Here is a 19217-nt window from a genome sequence, read left to right as displayed (position 1 = left end):
ACGTATAAGACGACCCCCCAACATTTCAACTCAAAATATAGAGTTTGTTACATTACATTACAGTACTTGTCATTGTCATCATTGTATGGCCGCAGTGCGACCGCAGCACCTCCGGCTTGCCCCTGCATCTCCCTGTGACCGGCACTAGTGCGCAAGTGCACATGTGCGCCGTGCTGGATACTGCGCGATACGGGACGGTATGTAGAATGAGTTGAGTGGGCATCGGGAGGCCACTATGGGCACCGGGAGGCCACTATGGGCAGCTATGTCTAAACCAACTGGTGCACCCGGTGTATAGGATGAGCCCCCCACTTGGAGACATGTTTTTCAGGGGGGGGGGAAGTAGTCTTATATGCCAGCAAATACGGTATTTGGCAGTAGAAACAGGGAGAAAATGAATTGTTGATTCTGTCTTGGTGTCATTATCATCATGCCCTACCTGATTGTTTCTAGAGGAATTTGGTTACTCATAACACCCATATTATTATTCAACCAATCACATATAAAGAAGGGCAGGATTTCAACTACTTTAAAAATAAAGATAGCTAAGAGGAGCCTTGTTTGAAGTTAATAAAGTTACAACTAGGGATCTGTGATATGAGGGGGGGGGATCATTATACTTGCAGGGGACAATCCCTTTCCCCATTGTTGGTGGTTCACCTTACAGCTCAGGAGGGGGGAGACTTGTGTGGGGGGGATCATGGTGTTGCCCCTGGGCCCATTATTCACTGCCTCTGGCTACCGAGCATCCTTTGCTACTATGAGGTAGGGAAGGAATCCCATATTCCACCCAGTGCCAAGTCTGGCGTTGTACCTGAGTCCAGCAGACCACTTCTCTGCTGCTGGGCTCTGTGCAGCTCCCCTGCCTGTTGCACCTGTGATGCCAGGCCCAGTGCATCTCCTTGGCTACTGTGCCACTGTAGTTATTTTTTATTTCAGCAGGAATTTAAGCCTCCCCCCCCAGTGTATTTTCAAACATTTTCTGTAACACTAGAACTTAAGGGGACACAATGATGAGCAGTAGACAAAAGTAAGTCACATTGAGCCAAAGAAAAAGGTGGGATACAAATACTTGAATAAACTTGAATTCATAAAATGAAGCAGCATTGCACACCTTGCATACGTATAGAATGAACTGCCACAAGATTTAGTGGTGGCTAGGTAGTTTAGGAGTGTACTACACAGTTGATGATGACTAGGTGAGTTATGTATATCCAGAAACGGTATGCAGGTTGCTGTGGTCAAACAGCAGGAAGAAACTACTGCATTCGTCACTTGCTTGTAAACTTTCCAGAAATATCTGGTTGATTGGTCATTTTTATAACTGTTGGTTTAATCCAGGAAGGCTTTCTTATGTGGTACCTAAACAAATCATAGCTAATAAATCAAGTTATAATTCTAACTAGTTCAGACCTGTTGAACCCTAGATATTTTTAGTTTTGAAATATTTTCTTAACTTAGTGTAATGTAAAAGAAATATATGGGGGGAAATATTTTCATGCTTACTGAAGGCATCCCGTTACATTGTCGTTTCTCCTGAATCCACAGATGGTATTTCACTGTACTGTGCCCTGGCAACCCATAATCAAATTAATTTGATGTGTTTTAATAAAATGGGATTGCATGATCCAGATTTATTAACTTCCCAGGTCTGAGAACCAATCCTCTTTCATCTGTAGTTCTCAGACTGGGTTTACAGCCATAATTTTTCAGGATTTAGCATTCAACATGTTTAAAACCAATTAAGCCAGGATTCAGGGTTATATTTAACCAGGTATAAACATGTTTCAGGGACTCCACAGAATTAGAAATCAGTCTTCAGATGAGATTCTAGTTTCTTGAATTAGGACCACTCCATTTAAAATATTTTATTTTTAATTGGGGTACATGCAAGAGGCATTCAGAGCTTTTAGTTCAAATATATGATGTCCTTTGGCTCCCTCTACAGAAGGTGGTTAAATATTACATTGCAGTCAAGATTCTAATTCAGTTTCATAGCTCTTGCCTGGAGATTTGTCTTTAATCATTCTGTCAGTAAAGTGTGACTTCTGATTCACATTTGTTTTTAGTTATCATATATTTTATGAAAGGAATGAATATGAATATATTACTGTCTGCTTAAGAAAGTATAGTCTTCAGATCCCCAAACTGCTTTTCATAGATGTAGGTTTTACACCTTAGTGTGTTTGCATGCCTATAACTTTCCCATGTTAGTTAGTGTTACCTGAATAAATTCACAGTAATTACTGGAAGTCTAGAATATTATGTGCAGGATGCCACGGGCCTCAGTTCCAGAAGCTGTTTTAATACTTGACTGTTTAATACGCGACTGTAATTCAAAACTTGGGGATTGTGTGTAATTAATATGCTGCTGATTTCCTTCACCAAGCCTCTAGAAGCTTGGTAAGAACCAACATGGCATAGTGGTTAAGAGCGGTGGCCTCTAATCTGGAGAACTGGTCCTAATTTCCCACTCTTCGAGTGCACTGGAGGTTTCATGCAGGCTGGAGTTTTAGTTGTGGCAGGTTGCAACACCGCTTCCTGTACCCATGCGGGGGAGCATTTGTCCCAGTGCACCCTATCCGCACCCAATTTGTGCTCCTGCACAGGAGCTGGGGCAGTGAAGTTCCCAGTGCATAAACGATCTTCCATGTGCAGGCAGCTGGGTAGCCTTAGGCTAGCCACTGTTCTAACATCAGTTCTCTTAGAGCTTGCTCAGCTCCAGCTACTTTACAAGGGTGTCTTTTGAGGGAAGAGGAAGGGAAGGTGATTGTAAGCCACTTTGAGACTCCTTTGGGTATTAAAAAGTGGGGTATAAAACCCAAATCTCTTCTTCTTCTTTGGTCTGTCCTAGATTGATGTCAGGATACCATGGTCAAGTGTATCACAGGAAGCAACTAAATCTGAATCTAGGCAAGATGTAAAGCAGTACTGATAGGGAAGTCTGATATTCTAGGCAGGAGACACTTGGAAGTGTGACATCATCTTTAGTAGCAATAATCTAGTATTGTTTTACTAAGAACAAAATTGGGTATAACAAGTTTCAAGGTTGACTAAAGCAGTGGTCCCCAACCTGCGGGCCGCGGCCCGGCAACGGGCCGCGAAGGCCATGGCACCGGGCCGCGGCTCCCTCTCCCCGCCCCCGCAGTAAAAAACTTCCCAGGCCGCAACCTTGCGGCCTGGGAAGCTTCTTACTGCGGGAGGGCGGGGAGAGGGAATCAGGGCCGGGCCGCGCCTGCGGGTGCGGCCCGATGCGCGGGCGCGGCCCGATGCCTTGCCGGTCCCCAGCCACAGACTGGACTAAAGCATGGTCTGGACTAGACATACAGTAGATTGGACAGGGATAAAATGGAGGCGAGGATGATTATGTGAGCTGCTCTGGGTCACTATTGGAGAGAAAGGTATGGGTATAAAGAAAATAAATTAAAACTATATATTTTTAAAACTCCCCACACATTAATGTATTAGAGCTAGCTGAAACCAAGTAAAAGAGAGATCATGGCATCATATCAGATAATGAAACTGTTAGAGAGCCAGTTTGGTGTAGTGGTTAGGAGTGCGGACTTCTAATCTGGCATGCCAGGTTCGATTCTGTGCTCCCCCACATGCAACCAGCTGGGTGACCCTGGGTTCGCCATGGCACTGATAAAACTGTTCTGACTGGGTCATGATATCAGGGCTCCCTCAGCCTCATCCACCCCACAGGGTGTCTGTTGTGGGGAGAGGAATGGGAAGGTGACTGTAAGCCACTTTGAGCCTCCTTCCGGTAGGGAAAAGCGGCATATAAGAACCAACTCTTCTTCTTCTTCTTCTTCTAAGTGTATGGTGGCAATGAAAAAGGTAAACTCTATACTGGGGATTATTAAGAAAGGAGTTGACAATGGCAAATAAGCACTTTGGAGTGTGTGTTCTCTGAGAGGCATGTTTAGCCACTGCTTGCACTAACTCCTTTTACTGCTGTGGAATGAGGTCTTCTGGAAATCCATAAAATCCCACATAGTTGGTATTTAGAGAGGCAATTAAGACTTTCTTTTCTCTGTGCATATACAGGCTGCTATTTGTAATGTGGAGTTTATGTAAGATGGTTTAATGATGTGATATTCGTTTCTTTGGGCTTTGAGGGTAGAAATTAGGATTAAACTACATTAAAATAAATAATAAGGTTGTGAGTTCAGGGAATATTTTTTGTAGTTCTTTGGATCCTGATCTGTACTTCTTATAGTAATCATGATGAGATGGTGAGATTTAGACTGAAGTGTAATTTTTCTTACGTCTTATAACTTTGCTAAAAAATTTTATGTAGAGTGTAAGATTGATATTGAATTACTGTCATGCTGTCTGCTTTTCAGTGCAGATTCTTTGAGGAATATAATCTAATATAAATTTCTGAAATTTGTATGTTGTACCTTTCATAGCTATGCTGTATCTGCTGGAAAGAAAATGACTTCTTAAACAATAAGCATTTATTGCTTGCAATAATGTCTAATTGAACAAGCAGCAAAATTTTACTTCGTCTAAATGGCTGCTATTTTTGCTAAAATTGTGTATAAGTAATCTTAAATCAGTGGTGTTGGGTGAGGAACCAGTAGCTCTTGCAACCTAATTTGAGTTACAGGGCTGTTATAATAAAAGGATACATTTTTCTCTTGAGGTGTCCTGTTCCTGTTGTAAGTTCCCTCTCTGAGAAACCAAAGGAACATGTGGAAGATGATGAGTATAAGATTCCTTCATCTCATCCTGTACCTTTGACATCACAGTCACCTCATTGTCATAATATAAAGCCTCACATCCGGTAAGGCAGTTTAAATAATATAGAACAGCAGTTCAGCATGATTTTGTATCCTTAGTTGTCTTTGAACGATCTAATAAATCTTAAATTAATCTTTCATTAGTTATTTTCTCAAAGTTTGCAATTTTTTGATGCAAGATTGAAACCCTTAGTTTGTTTGCTGTGGATGCATAAGTTTAGAACCAGGATTTTTGTGTGTGTTTGTGAAAGCTTTGTTAACTGACACTTATTGGGGGGCTGGGGCTGCCAGTTAAAGATTGAATGTCTGGCACATTTGATTATGCTCTTCCCTGCCCTCTGTGCATAGTAATGTGCAGCAGCCAAGCCCCACTCCACTAGGAATGTCATGGCAACATCCCCCTCCATGCCTGTCAAGCCCATTCCCCCTGAGCCATTGAGCAGGCCAGCTGCTTGGGACTCCTCTGGCAGAGCTGGCTTCCGGTAGTTCAAGAGATGCAGGAAGATGACTCCCAGGGATAATATTAGCTGGCAGCTCTGGCTGTCAAAAGCAGCAACAGCTGGAGGCATCAAGCTGGTTAATGGCTGAGGGGAATGAAGTGCTGGTGCTGGTGAACTGAGCATTCTGGATTATCAAGTGCCCGCTGATAAAGCTTTTACTGTACATTGTTCATAGGGCTAAGAGAGCATTTTTTTTTCTGTCGCTGATCTTTTTTCATCTATCTTCTAAGTATAATAAGTGGGTTAGTTTGTTTACGCATTTTACATAATGGTGATTTTTTTTTGAACTTTGATGGCCTTGATAAGAATTTAAAATTCAGTAAACAAGCTAGCAGCTACTGGCAGAAGGGAAGCTGCTTTGTTCATTCACTCATCAAAATGAAAATCATATTGTAAAGGTGCTCTTATACCATAGCCAAAAGAACTAATCAGCTATTTCGTTATGTCTGTCTATAATGCTAATTTAAAATGCCCTTTTAAAACTGTATTCAGTAATGCCTTACATACAAGAGGCATAGTTAATATTTGGTCAAGGTGAAACAAAATTCAGTTCTGTAGCACAGGGGTTACATAAATGAATGAGAGCTATAAAAACAAATTTCTTACTTAGGCTTCTACAACTCTTTTAAAGCTTCATGATGATCTTCTTAAAGGCATCTGAATGTTGTAGGACGGACATGGGGACTTTTCCAATTCTTCTCATTGCAGACTCATTAATACTCCAAGATTATCCAGTCTCTAGGAATTGGTTTCTCAAGTGGATAGGAAGGGGAAAAGGCACCCTAAGAAATCCCTCGTTGCCGCTTATGAAATCACACAATAGAAATCAGAAGCAGTCAGATCTTCACCTGCTTATCTTCATTCACTCAGCTTAATTTCCTCTTTTACCAATATAAATCCAAAAATATAAACTCTCCAATACATTGTTGTGATCATTTTAACTGGAATGTACAAATCCTACTTTATTTTATCTGTTATAAATTTGCATTTTTATCAGACTGCAAATATTTATGAACACAAGCAGTAATATATATTTTGCCATGATTCAAAACATTTAAATCCCCATTTTACATCCTACCCAATAATAAGTAGTACATAGACTGTTACCGTGTATACTTGCATATAAGCAGACCTGCATATAAGCCGAGGCACCTAATTTCACCACAAAATGCTGGAAAACCTTATTGACTCGCATATAAGCCAAGGCTGGTGTTTGGATAGTGGCTTTCCCCCCTCGCTTCCCCTTCCCTTTTGGGCAGGATCTTTTATCCTTTTCTTCCCATACTCCTCCTCCCTCTTTCCCCTCCTCCTCCCTCTTGCCTTTTTATATCCAATCCTCCTTCTTATCCAATTCCCTTCTTCTTAGCCGGGTGGTTCTGTTCCTCTAGGGACATTTCCTCCTTCTGCTCTCCTTCTGAGACAGAGGCTTCAGAGCTTCCTGCAGCAGCAGCACGTGCTAGCCTTGTGCTAGGCTTGTTAAGGCAGTGAGGGGGGAGGCAGAGACTGATCTTCTCTCCCCCTCCCACTGTCCCTCCCGTGCTTGCTGCGTCTCTACTTCTTTCTGCATCTGCTTCTTCAGTTAAGTATACTTGTCTCCCACCCCCGCCCTCTTTTCTTGTCTGGCAGTTTTTTTTTATACCCGCATATAAGCTGAGGGAGATTTTTTCAGCTTTAAAAAAGGGTTGGAAAATTATGCTTATATGTGAGTATATACAGTACATTGGTATTGGCAGAATATATGAATACTTAATTGATTTGTAAGGATAAGATAATAATTGATACTGTCTTATTGTGGTCCTGTCTGCTTTTTGAGTTGATTCAATACTGATATAGCTATATTCTAATGTGGCATAGTGGTTAGACTGTAGGGCTAGGATTTGGGATGACAGTTCAGATCTGCTCAGCCACAGGAGGACTGCTAATGACTTTGGGTGAATTGCAATCTCTCAGCCTAGCCTACTCTCATAAAGTTTTTTTTTTGTGTGTGTGTGAGGATTAGGTGGAATAAGGGGAGAAAATGTGAAAAGCCACTTTGGCTATGAGTGTGCTTATTTTTTAATTTTTATCAGTTTGGTTTATATTTCTTGTCTCTTCCACTTTTTTAAAAGCTGCATCAGAAAATCAGGTCACTCATTGATATAGAGAGAGGTGCAGCAGGAGATGTATGAGTGCTTGCTCTGTTAACCCAGCATTGTTATAGAACAGTGGTCCCCAACCCCCAGTCCAGGGACCGGTCCCGGTCCATAGATCAGTCGGTAATGGGCCGCGGCTCCTCCTTGTCCTCCTCCCCGGCTGCTGCCTTGGGAGCTTCTCTGCCACTCTGCTGCCGGCTCACCTTTGGTGCTCTCCAGCAGTTGCCATGGCTGGGGCTCCCCCTTGGTGTGGCACTGCACAGCTGCTGCTGGCAGCACCCCCCAGCGGGCAGTGGGAAGTCAGGGGCACCGGCGGGAAAGCAAATGGAGCAGGGGCTCAAATGGCGGTGACACCCCTTGGCAAAAGACTACCCCCCCCCCGGGCCTCAGTAAAATTGTCAAGCATTGATCGGTCCCTGGTGATAAAAAGGTTTGGGACCACTGTTATAGAAGAGTAATTTCTGTTGATTTTCCTTAATCTACCTTGTATTCAGGGTTGTTTTTTAAAATTTTTGCATCAAACTCATTATACTCTGAATTAATTAGTAATATTTCTACTGAATCTGCCTTTTTATTTCTGTGTGAAAGTTTGATATTGTTATTGGTCCAAGATATTTCTTCCTGTTTAGGAGGAAATCAGATTACTACTAAAGCTTACCAAAAATAAAACAAAAACTTTGTACTCAGTGAAACCTAAGATTACATTCTTTAAATCTGAATAGTCATTCTGAATAGCTAATTTTTAACAACAATATAACTAACCACATTCAGTAGTCTTCATTGCTAGGTTGTCTTTTTTTCCTTCATGCGACCAGGTGGTTTTCATTTTGTATATTTGCATCTCTACTTTCAGTGTATGTGAGAATGGTCAGTGCTCTGGAACAATTGAAATGCACAGTGTGGCTTCTGAAATGAAAAGATTGAAACATCCAGAAATAGGTATGTCATCTCACTGTTGTTTCTTTCCATGTCTAGGAGAGAATTACTCCAAGATTCTGCTTTTGAAGGTACAATTCAAAAAACCTTGCTGCTTTGTTGTTTAGGAGATGCCTTTGATCCCACAGTTCCAGTACCTCTACCACCTGCACGGCCTCCTATCAGGGACAACTTGAAACATGGCTCAGTACAAAATAGGACACCTTCTGATTATGACCTGCTGGTACATCCTCTAGGTTGTATATTCTTTTAAATCTACTAATAGCTGCTTGCTTTTGTGTTAATTATGGGAAGCAAACTAACTCTTTTTTTGTAGTTTGTGTTATTTAAGGAAATTACATTGTGTGAGATCATATTAATTGTAAGTAAAACATACCGATGACTCTCCCCCGTCTTCCCCTTCTCTCAGAAAAGCCCTCTTTAACCCTCCCTCAAGCCAGTGGTTGCAGTGAGGAGAGGGATTCATGTAAAGTTGCCTCACCTCCCTCTGCCATCAGAGTCTCATGTTACTGGAATTTTCATCTGTAAGAATATTGATAGGGGTGATTTTGCCAGATTCCTGTTCCTAAATGCAATTCCCATGCCCTAAGGTATGTTGTCCATTAAGCATATCCAACCATCCCACCCACTGCATCAGGTTTTGGGTATCTATCGGAGCTACTCTGGCAGGAGGAAATGCTCTCATAGTTGATAGATAAATAAATAAAAATAAAGATATTAGGGTTAGCTAGTGACACTGGATGTCTAGTTATGATGGCTCTAATCCTATTAGTACCAGTGGTGGGAATGCAGAACTTTGTCATGGAACCTCCTCCCTTAGTAGCCCCTTTTGAACTCCAGAACCTAGATTAATAGTTGAACTGGATCAATAGCCATGTAGGTGAGGAAGTTGCAATGCAGAAAAGCTTGCAAAATCACCCTTCCTCTTTTCATCTTCAGTTGGTGCTTATGAAGCTTCTAGCCTGTTGAACTGAAGTAAATTAACTATATACATATGTAATTAAAAAAAATCTAAGTAGGATGTTTGATTATACAGTTTTTCATTAGAATGGCCAGGAGAAATGCATAATAAAAGATAAGAATACTGATACATGTAAGAATCAGTAGGTTGGATCTTACAAACTTTCTAGGGTAGGTGGTGCTTTCATCAATTTGTTTTGTTTTTACAGCAGCCCCTGTGCTGTTTTTACCTACTAAGCTCTCCTGATCATCAACTAAAGATATTTGGATATGACATGGAGCTGCTAGGGGAAATGATAGACTGGGAACTTCTGCCTTCCATGAGACAAAGCTCATGGAATCAACCCAGTATGTTTCAAGTAATTTAAATCACACTTTAAAAATGAAGACGTTTGAGAACATGACAATATAAAAAAGCCATATTTCACAAATTTCTCTTGGCAGTGTGTATTTGGGGTTCTTTGGGGTCTCTGTGGGTTTTTTGTTTTGTTTGTTCTCACATCTGATTCCCATTTTCGAGTCTTCTCCCCAAGCCCTCTTTGGGAAAACACATTATTATGTGATGTTGGCTGCTGCTCCTGCAACAGAAGGCTAAGGCTCTCTTACATAAATAACTTACTAAAGTGTCCTTTGTATCCTAGCTTATAACTTTATCTGTGTGTCTATATGAGAGAGATAATAAAACTTCAAAGAGCAAAGATAGAAAAGTACTGTAAAAGTCTTAAAATTGATGTAGGAATTGTAAGACAGAATAGGTTTTAACCTGTATTGATATTTAATAGTAAACCTTCTGCTTTCTTTACTTTATAATGAAGAAATTGATGTGCCTGTTCTGTTGTGCATATACATTTGAAAGACGCAAAAATAAAAATTAAGAAGTTACAATTTAGAAAATTGTAAACCATTTACATTCTTACTCACTTTTATCTTGGTCAAATTGGAACAAAATTCTCTGGTTTGGTGATAGCTCCCTAATAATAAAACGTATTGGAAATTAATGGCAGATATGATTTACTAAAATGCTATTTATCTAAACCTGCTAATGGCTTTACCTAGATAAAAGCTTCTAGAAAGAAACAGGTGGCATATAGTGAAAGAACACTCAAGACCTTTTTTATTTATTTTATTTTGTAATTAAATTTGTATACCGCTGCTTCCAGCAAGCTGGCTCATGATGGTTTACAATAAAATATTGCATAAATATACAATATAATCAAAACATCATAAAATACAACTCCCCCACCACCATTTTTAAATATTGGTTTGTACCAAATAAAGTTGCCTTTTTCGAACTTTTGACTGTGGAAGCACCCCTGAAAAAACTTTGCAAAGTTTAAGGCAGTGGTCCCCAACCTTTTTATCACCGGGGACCACTCAACGCCTTTTACTGAGGCCCGGTGGGGGGGGTAGTTTACTCCTCTACTCTCAACCACTGCCCTAACGCTCTCTGATCGCTATGGTAATGTTTAAACATCCCTTCAAAATAAGATACAGACACGCCACAACAATGAACATAAGGAACATTTTATTTTCATGTAAATTTTAACTCATGACAATGACAAATCAATGGGAACCCTGAGCTTGTTTCTCTGCAACGAGATAGTCCCATCTGGGAGTGATGGGAGACAATGACACCCGAAGTGTGTTGTAAAGGTCCGGGGGGGATGAAGTAAAGGGCTGGGGGGGGGGGGAGAAGGCGTCTTTCGGGGCCCACCTCCAATTAGTCGAAGGACCACATGTGGTCCGCAGCCCACAGGTTGGGGATCACTAGTTTAAGGTACTCCAGAAATGATGTCAGCTGGCCATGCTCCCAGAAGTGCCACGCCTCCCTGCCAGGTTCTTTTGCAACCCCTCCACCCCACCCTGGAGCTTGCCAAGGGCCTGACTCAGCCTTGTTCCGGGCCCTGGCCAGGTGCTAGACTGTGAAAGGCCCGTCTCCTAAGCCCCGGAGCTTGCCAAGGGCCTTCCATGGCTGCAACCCCTATGCCTGCCTGAGTTAAAACAGAAACACCTCACATATGCTGCCACCCACACAAGTTGCCTCTTAAAGCCAGCAAATATTTGGATAGCCAGGACCCCTTCCATTCCAGGCCCATTATCGCCCACTTTGGGAGGGGGAAAATCTTAAAATGTTTTACATGTAAAAATAATTAAAAAATAAATCCCACAATGCGACATCACACCTTGTGGCATACCAGTGTGTCACAACACACCAGTTCAGAATCACTGAAATAGAGGTATATAGTTTCATTACTGGAGTTGCTAAACTAAGAAGAAAAGGCCTCTCTCTGTGGCCAGTAAAACCAATTTTATGCTTCATTTTTTAATTATATCATTAATGAATATTTACTTATATAATGATTTTTCTATCCTTGCAGGAGATGATGTGGCTGACAACCTGCCACCCTCACTTCCTCCTCCACCACCCCCTGCACGTCATAGCCTCATTGAGCAAACAAAGCCATTCAGTGCAGGCAGCAGACCTTTGTCAGGACATGAACTTTACCTGCCTCCTGCAGGTAATCTAAAGCAATCAAAACTGTAATATTGTAGTAGGACATTAAGAAAGATAATATTGTATCCAACTATTAGTGAGCTTTGTGAATATTTCCCAACTATAAATTTGCTGAGTTAGACCTAAAGAAATATTATAGAAAGGCCTGATTTCTTCCATTTTCTGCCTTGCCTTGACTTGGGCCAGGTTTTTTCAGTCCTGGCCCCAACCTGGTAGAATGAGCTCCTGGAAGAGCTGAGGGCCCTGATGGAGCTATCTCAGTTTCACAGGGCCTGCAAAATGGACTTTTTCCACCAGATGTTTGGTTGAGGCCGGGACAAGGAACAACTGAGGCCCCTCCTCCAGCCAGCGCTATGCCATCTTGCAAATTCACCTCCCTGTGATGATTGACTGTAAACAGGGGAATAATGGGATTATGCTGCTTCTTGCGCTTTACGTTATTAGGGGATTTTGATTGGTTTTATTGGGGTTTTTATTCTGTTTTATATGACCCACCACGAGTCCATGGAGAGTGGCAGGATATAAATTGAAACAATAAAATTTCATATTCAGTAAGACAGTGCTTGCGCTGTACATGTATGCAGTAGGAATTATTGTGAAATTTAGTTAGAATAGATTATGTACTCATTGGATCTAACCCCATTCCAGTAAAAACTATGACAAAATCTGATGTTTGTTGCTAAGGCTTTGAGACTCAATTCAAGCATTTCTGCAGTCTTAACTGCTTGATTTGGGATTTTTGCCTGTTTATCCAAAGTTACCAAAGAGACTGGGAAGAATGGGATGAAAGTGGGGTAGAGAAGTAAAGATTACATAGATTCCTTTACCCTGATTTCATAAATCTAAAAAGAAATAAAATTAGGCATATCAATAATGCATACATATTAACCCAAATTATAGTAAATACCAACAGGAAGCTATTGCCAGAACGCTGCTTACGTGTCAAGAATCCTCCCTCCTTTGTTGAACAGTGGCTCAGGATGAACACAAGCATATACATGTTTTAGTTGAATGATTATACAATGAAAAGGCAGAGCAAACTTCCTGTGCAAGAAGGGTGTTCCGTAACTTCTGTTCCCTTGCAGGCATTACTGTGTCCCATCTAAGAACTCATTGTACTCAGACTGTGAGTTAAGGATAAAAAATAAATAGAACACCTCTTTCTTACTTTTTTAGAACTTCTCTTTGACCCAGTAAACGGCTTAGTTCCTTTGCCTCCAGTTCGAAGAGTAACCGGTGAAAATATGAAAATCCACAGAACATCCCAGGAATATGACCAGCTTCCATCTTGTTCAGGTAAACAGAATACCATATACAATAACAAAAGATGTCGGTTCTACAGAGCAAATCAGAAGTCCCATAGCACCTTCAAAACTAGCCACATTTATTCCTGCACAAACTTTTGTGAGTCAGAGTTTACTTCAGGTACAATGAAATAAAATAGGTTTTTTTTCATATTTATCTGGAAAATTACAGAAAGGAAGGGGAAAATATGAGAAGTTAGGCAAAGAGAAGTCTGACCTTTAAAGCCCTATATGGCTTTTTAGCCAGCATATCTGAAGGAAAGCCCTCTGATATAAACTTACCCATCCCTTCCAATCGTTTTCAGAAGCCCTTCAAGTGCTCCCACCATCCACTGCTGGCATTCTGAGAAAGGCCTTTGGCTCTCTCTCCCCACGAAGATTAATCCGTCTCCCTCTATCATTGTATTTTGCCAGCTCGTGAAGACTTGTTTTGTAACTTTTGACAATTCATATTTGCCTTCCTGGCTGTGTGTTATTTTCTTGTGTTTAATTTTAATATAGTTTACTTAGTTGGTAAGTTAGCTGTACGGTCTTAGACCAGAATACAAAAACATAAAGAATAAAATCAAAATGAGTATATTTTACTAAATTGTTTTAAATAATACATACATTTTACATACACACATACACACACACTATTTTAAATGCTTGAATTTTTTTAGTTTTAAATATTTGCCACTTTGGGGACCTGAATATTTTGGAAAAGCATCATAGAAATGTTTAAAATAAAATTAACTAAGGAATGATGTATTTAAGGGTTTTTTGCCCCCTTTATACAAGTTATTCTTAAAAGTGGCTTATGTGAAGGCACACATGGGGATTGCACAGCCACAGGCCAGCCATGGAAAACAGCTTCCAAGTTTTAAGATTTCAGAACCTAAAAGTGCTATCCCTTCCCCTCCAAGGGATCATGCCACAAAGAATCATTGAATAATAGTGTTGGAAGGTACCTCCTGGGTCATCTAGTCCCGTGGTCCCCAACCCCCAGTCCGGGGACCGGTCCCAGTCCGTAGATCAGTCGGTAACGGGCTGCGGCTCCTCCTTGTCCTCCCCCCCAGCTGCTGCCTTGGGGGCTTCTCTGCCACTCTGCTGCTGGCTCACCTTTGGTGCTCTCCAGCAGTTGCCATGGCTGGGGCTCCCCCTTGGTGTGGCACTGCACAGCTGCTGCTGGCAGCACCCCCCAGCGGGCAGTGGGAAGTCAGGGGCACCGGCGGGAAAGCAAATGGAGCAGGGGCTCAAATGGTGGTGACACCCCTTGGCAAAAGACTACCCCCCCCCCCCCCGGGCCTCAGTAAAATTGTCAAGCATTGACCGGTCCCTGGTGATAAAAAGGTTGGGGACCACTGATCTAGTCCAATGCCCTGTATTATGCAGGACACTCACAACTAGGATTGGGTGCTTCGATGTCTGAAGCGGCCATTCGTGCCTAAAGCAGCCAGCACTGCGACATGGGGGGAGGGGAGGCGCAGGCGTCTGTTCCTGTTAACTAAGCTTCCCCATACCTTTGAACTAAAGGCCAATACATATTGTTAAAATTTAAGTGGAGAATAATAGAATATAGAATTAGTGAAGGACTAGATCCTCAGCACGTACTAGTTGGAAACAACCACTGCTGAAAATGCTACATTGAAAATGGTACAAATCTGGAGCCCATTTTGGTTGTTTGATTATTATTAAAAGAAGAGATAAGATAAACTGCATTTCCACCTTTATTCATTGTTAAATTGTTTCATTGTTATAGCCTAGGGCTTTCTTCTGCAGTTATATTCATTTTGAACCATCCTTTTTTCGTGGTGTACTCTCAATTTGATGAGAGAATTTCAGCTGTACTTTTGGACTCATTCAACATTGGTGAAGGACTATCCCTACCTGGGATTTGAACCATGGCCTTGATTCCTGTTACATGTTTATTCAAAGCCCTTTCCCACTCTTACTGTGGTTCTCCTTGAAGGAGATGTGTCTGTATTCCCCTCCCTTATAGTGCTATGTATGCAGGCCAAGTGGGGTGAAGTTGGGTGTGTGGACGTATTAGCTGCACTAGTTAATTGCTTCCATATCTTTCAGTGAGTCATAGTGAGATGTACTGATGACTAGTGAAGGTCGGGGGGGGGGGTTACTATGGAGATTGGTGCAGTTGTTATGCAACCAGCACCTTGCTACAACTTCTCCTTTGCATTTTGCTAAATTTAGAAAGTAATGCATTCAGGAAATATTTTATTAATAGTAAATAAAATATTGTGTAAGCAGATTTATTACAAATCTTTCTCTGGCATTGTAACAACTTTAGCTCTTACCAGTTCTGTAAAGCTTGGCTTTGATTTTTTTTGGGAGGAGGATATCTGTTGCCTTCATATTTATTGTGATAGTCATATTCTGTTCTTTCATTTGTATGCAGATGGTTCACAGGCACCAGCCAGACCTCCAAAACCACTTCCTCGCAGGACTGCTCCAGAAATACATCATAGAAAGGCACATAATTCTGACACCTCTTCAGAAAATGTTGACGCAAAAATTGCAAAACTTATGGGAGAAGGCTATTCCTTTGAAGAAGTGAAGCGGGCCCTTGAAATAGCTGAGAACAACCTTGATGTAGCACGGAGCATCCTAAGAGCATTTGCCTGCTTTCCTCCACCTACTTCTCCACGCCTCAATCTATAGCAGTATGAAAAACTTTGTGGCCAGTTCTCCATGTGCATGAGTGAGATCATGAAATCATGTGTGATGTGGGATTCAAGAGACACTCCTCTAGCCATCCTCACAGTGTCAAGGGCCAGCAGTTTTGTTTTTTAAATAACTGCTGAGTTCAAGACACAAGTGGATTGAAATGTCTGTATTTTTGCTAGCCATACTTTTTTGAATCAGGGTTGAACTGACAAATAATTTAAAGAAGTTTACTTCCCATGAACTTTTAATCTGTGAAATGCATTTTTTTTTCATGTTTACAAAGTTGTGAATGACCATTTTCAGGCCTCCTGTGTTCATATTTTCTATTCTTGTGTGGTATTTCCACATATTTTTGTACTACCAGGGTCATCTAAGTGATTTACTTTTTCCTAAGTGCTCTCTTTATTTTTCCCCCTTTTTCCAGAAAGCTTTAATGGTTTTTTGCATTTCAGTATCAAGCAAATGCAGGAAAAAATGTGGCCTTCAACTACTGATATTTTTTCTGGTATACTTTTGCTATAGTGTGTGAGAAAAATGAATGTGTAATGCATTGTTTTGTCTTTAGACTGCTTTCTTAAAGGCATTTTGACCACAACTATGGGCAGCTTTCTTCGATATGTGGCCAGCGAGCCTATATGGTTACAGTAATAAGATACAAATTCACATTAAATTGCACAATGCAATGTTTCTCCAGAATATACAAAATAATGTTAATCATTTCTGACACAGATTCTGCAAATCCAAATATATATGTTACAATTCTTCAGTTTCATGATGAGGTTGATATTATTCATGCCCATGTTATTCATGCCTCAAATATCTTCAGGCATACCCCACAGAGCCATCACTCAATTATATTAGTAGTAGCCTCTGGAAAATGGAATACAATTAATTTCCTGTGTGAATGATTAGCTTCCAATTCATCACAGGTTGAGGTACAAATTCATGTAATCATGAGAACTTTAAATCTTTGCACTGTTGAGTCCTAATGCTAGTAGCACTAGTTTTGCAAAGCATTTAATTAAGTCATACTGTTACCTTAAAAGTATTTCATGCCCAGTTCAGCTGGTTCTACCATATCTTCATTCTTGGAGATGAGGGTGAAATTTTCTATCCTGAGTGTCACAGCAGTACCTTGGACCCTTCATTTGGAATCATTTTTAGAAATCATATCTTTTGCCATCATTCCAACAAAAACCAACAGCATTTATAATAGGCTAATAATACCATATCCATTTAAACCACAATTACATACCAATTTCGTTCCTAGAGGTCTTGAGACTAGAATAAGATTTCATATCATTCTAAGTAAGAGAAAATAACTTTGAAAAAATTTAAGACCTATTTAAATAACAGAATTGTAACAAGTGAACAGACTGATTCTCATGCAGCCGTTTCTCCAACCATAATAGATTTTGTCTGACTCTTAAATGAGAAGTTTAGAGGAAATTGTAAATGATTCTCCCCTTGTGTGACAATTTAATCTTTACTTTTTAAAAACCATTATAAATTATTGAGAATGGGGCTTCTGTGAAATAATTTTACTTATTTTTGAGGGGAAATGCTAATTTAACTTTCCTAAACTGCACCAAAAGATAAGAGATTTTGGAATGGTTACCATGGATGCAGACATTTGGAAACATACTGGAATTTGCCATCTGTACAGCAGGTTTGTGAATAATTTTATGATCTGGATGTAACAGAAGCCCCAGATCCAACAAACAGGATCATTCTTAAGCAACTTGCAAGAGCAGGATCTCCCAATGCAATAACTATTCTGAAAATTGTCCTGTAGATTAGAATGGTACTGCGAAGCAGCTCTTAGGTTGCTGGTGGTAATCACTTATGATAGATGGGTGTTGACTGTACACAAGTTAGCAACCTTAAAAATAAAATGGTCAAGGATCTCAGTCTCTAAAAGGTGTTTATATTTCTCAAGAGGAGGGCTTGTTCATACAAGTACATGTTTTATCAAAACACACAACACTGTGTCTGGTAACATCTATTCCAAATGAGTCTCAGTATTTAAAACAGTTGCTAGATTAGAACAGAGGACCTAAACCAGTTATTTGTTTGAGAATTTTAATAGATCATTTGTATCACCCTTTCCAGTTCTTGTTTATCATTTCATTACATAGGGTTAAACTATGCTGAATCAAATGGCACATCAATAAAACTAACATTTTCCAACAATAGTTAATTCAAACATGCCCTTAGTGTTCTGTTAAAATGTCCATTTTAGTGACGATAAAAGTCACCAGTAAAATGTTATTTTTGCTAAATCCCAAGTAAAATTTCATGAGAATAATGTAAATTTAATTTGTACTATATGCATCTTCCCACCACCATCATATTGAAGCTTTACTTTGCACTGACCTGGTAAATGTTTGAATTTTTGTCTTAAAGCTTGACAAATTTGGAAGCAAAGCAGTATATTTTAAATCAGGTACTGCCTGTTGACCTGGAACATATTGTTTCTAGGACTGGGTTCTTGAAAGGACTGCAATAGTTTTCATTTTTGAAGGTTTATCTTATAAATAACTATTTTATCTGAAAATGCCTTTTATAAACTTGTCTAACATGTGGCAAGCATAGTGATGTGATCAATTTATATTTTATTCAGTGTTCTTTTTTCCAATTCTGAATATTATGTAATCTCAAGTTCCTTTATCTGTTCTTGTAAGGTATTTTATAAAAATTAATGTTAACAGAATGCTGAGTATATCTTTTGGTGTTTTAATTAACTTATTTCCTTAAACTTTTGTATACTGTGAGTTGTAAATCTGATTAAGCTTTTACAATGGATAGATTAGACATTATTTTCACGGATTGCTGATGTTGGCTTTGACCATCATAAAATGCAGTTATGCTCCAATTGGTTGATCAAGGGCAGTTGTTATATTTCTTGGTTGGTATATTAATTGGTATTTCTTCTTATGCAATGTTTTGTACACCATTTAATTCAGTTTTTTCCTCCCTCCTTAAACAGTAGATGCCAGCAACATACCACAAACTGCTTCTGAAAGTAGCTTGCATGTGGCATGGAGATCTATTTTTTCTTTTCAGAGATGTAGAACGTACAATAATTGGGGGAGGGGGTAGCAAAAGTATTATTCCATAGAATATCCTGAGTCCCAAAAGCTAGCTCAAAACTACCTGAAAGGATTTTGAGCATGGGGATTTTTCTTAGCTGTGGTTATTTTTGAACATTTCTAAATACTACCCCAAAACCTCCACTCATGGAAAAGAGATCCATTGGCGGATTAGGACAACACCTTTGCAGCACAAATCTTTTCAAAATGTTGTTCGTAGGTGCTAGGGACCATATGAGGGTGGTATCAGTCAGCAGCAGGAGAGGGAAATCAGCAGAAAGTGGATCAAACTCATAATCCTGGTAGCCTAATTAGTGACCTCTGGTATTCTGCCTGCAAGAAAAAAAAAGTGCTGTTGTGATACAG

General features: G+C 40.1%; 1 protein-coding gene across 5 annotated transcripts in view; it reads left to right on the top strand.

Moving 5' to 3' along the window:
* Window positions 1-18472, top strand: part of CBLB (Cbl proto-oncogene B) — a 78792-nt gene extending 60320 nt beyond the window's left edge. For 2 of the 5 annotated variants that reach the window (XM_077342131.1, XM_077342135.1), the window contains 6 exons: window positions 4652-4792; window positions 8234-8319; window positions 8424-8552; window positions 11655-11795; window positions 12968-13087; window positions 15491-18472. In XM_077342131.1, coding sequence (XP_077198246.1) covers window positions 4652-4792; window positions 8234-8319; window positions 8424-8552; window positions 11655-11795; window positions 12968-13087; window positions 15491-15753 — 880 coding nt within the window. In that variant the 3' untranslated portion in view covers window positions 15754-18472. Of the gene's footprint in view, window positions 1-4651; window positions 4793-8233; window positions 8320-8355; window positions 8553-11654; window positions 11796-12967; window positions 13088-15490 lie in introns of all 5 variants that reach the window. The other 3 variants (XM_077342132.1, XM_077342133.1, XM_077342134.1) reach the window with 3 other exon arrangements.
* The last annotated feature ends 745 nt before the right edge of the window (window positions 18473-19217 follow it).

This window comes from Paroedura picta, chromosome 6 (assembly GCF_049243985.1).
Source record: "Paroedura picta isolate Pp20150507F chromosome 6, Ppicta_v3.0, whole genome shotgun sequence".
Classification (NCBI taxonomy): Eukaryota; Metazoa; Chordata; class Lepidosauria; order Squamata; family Gekkonidae; genus Paroedura; species Paroedura picta.
Note: the sequence above shows the minus strand (reverse complement) of the source record. Positions and strands in the feature narration are given on the sequence as shown.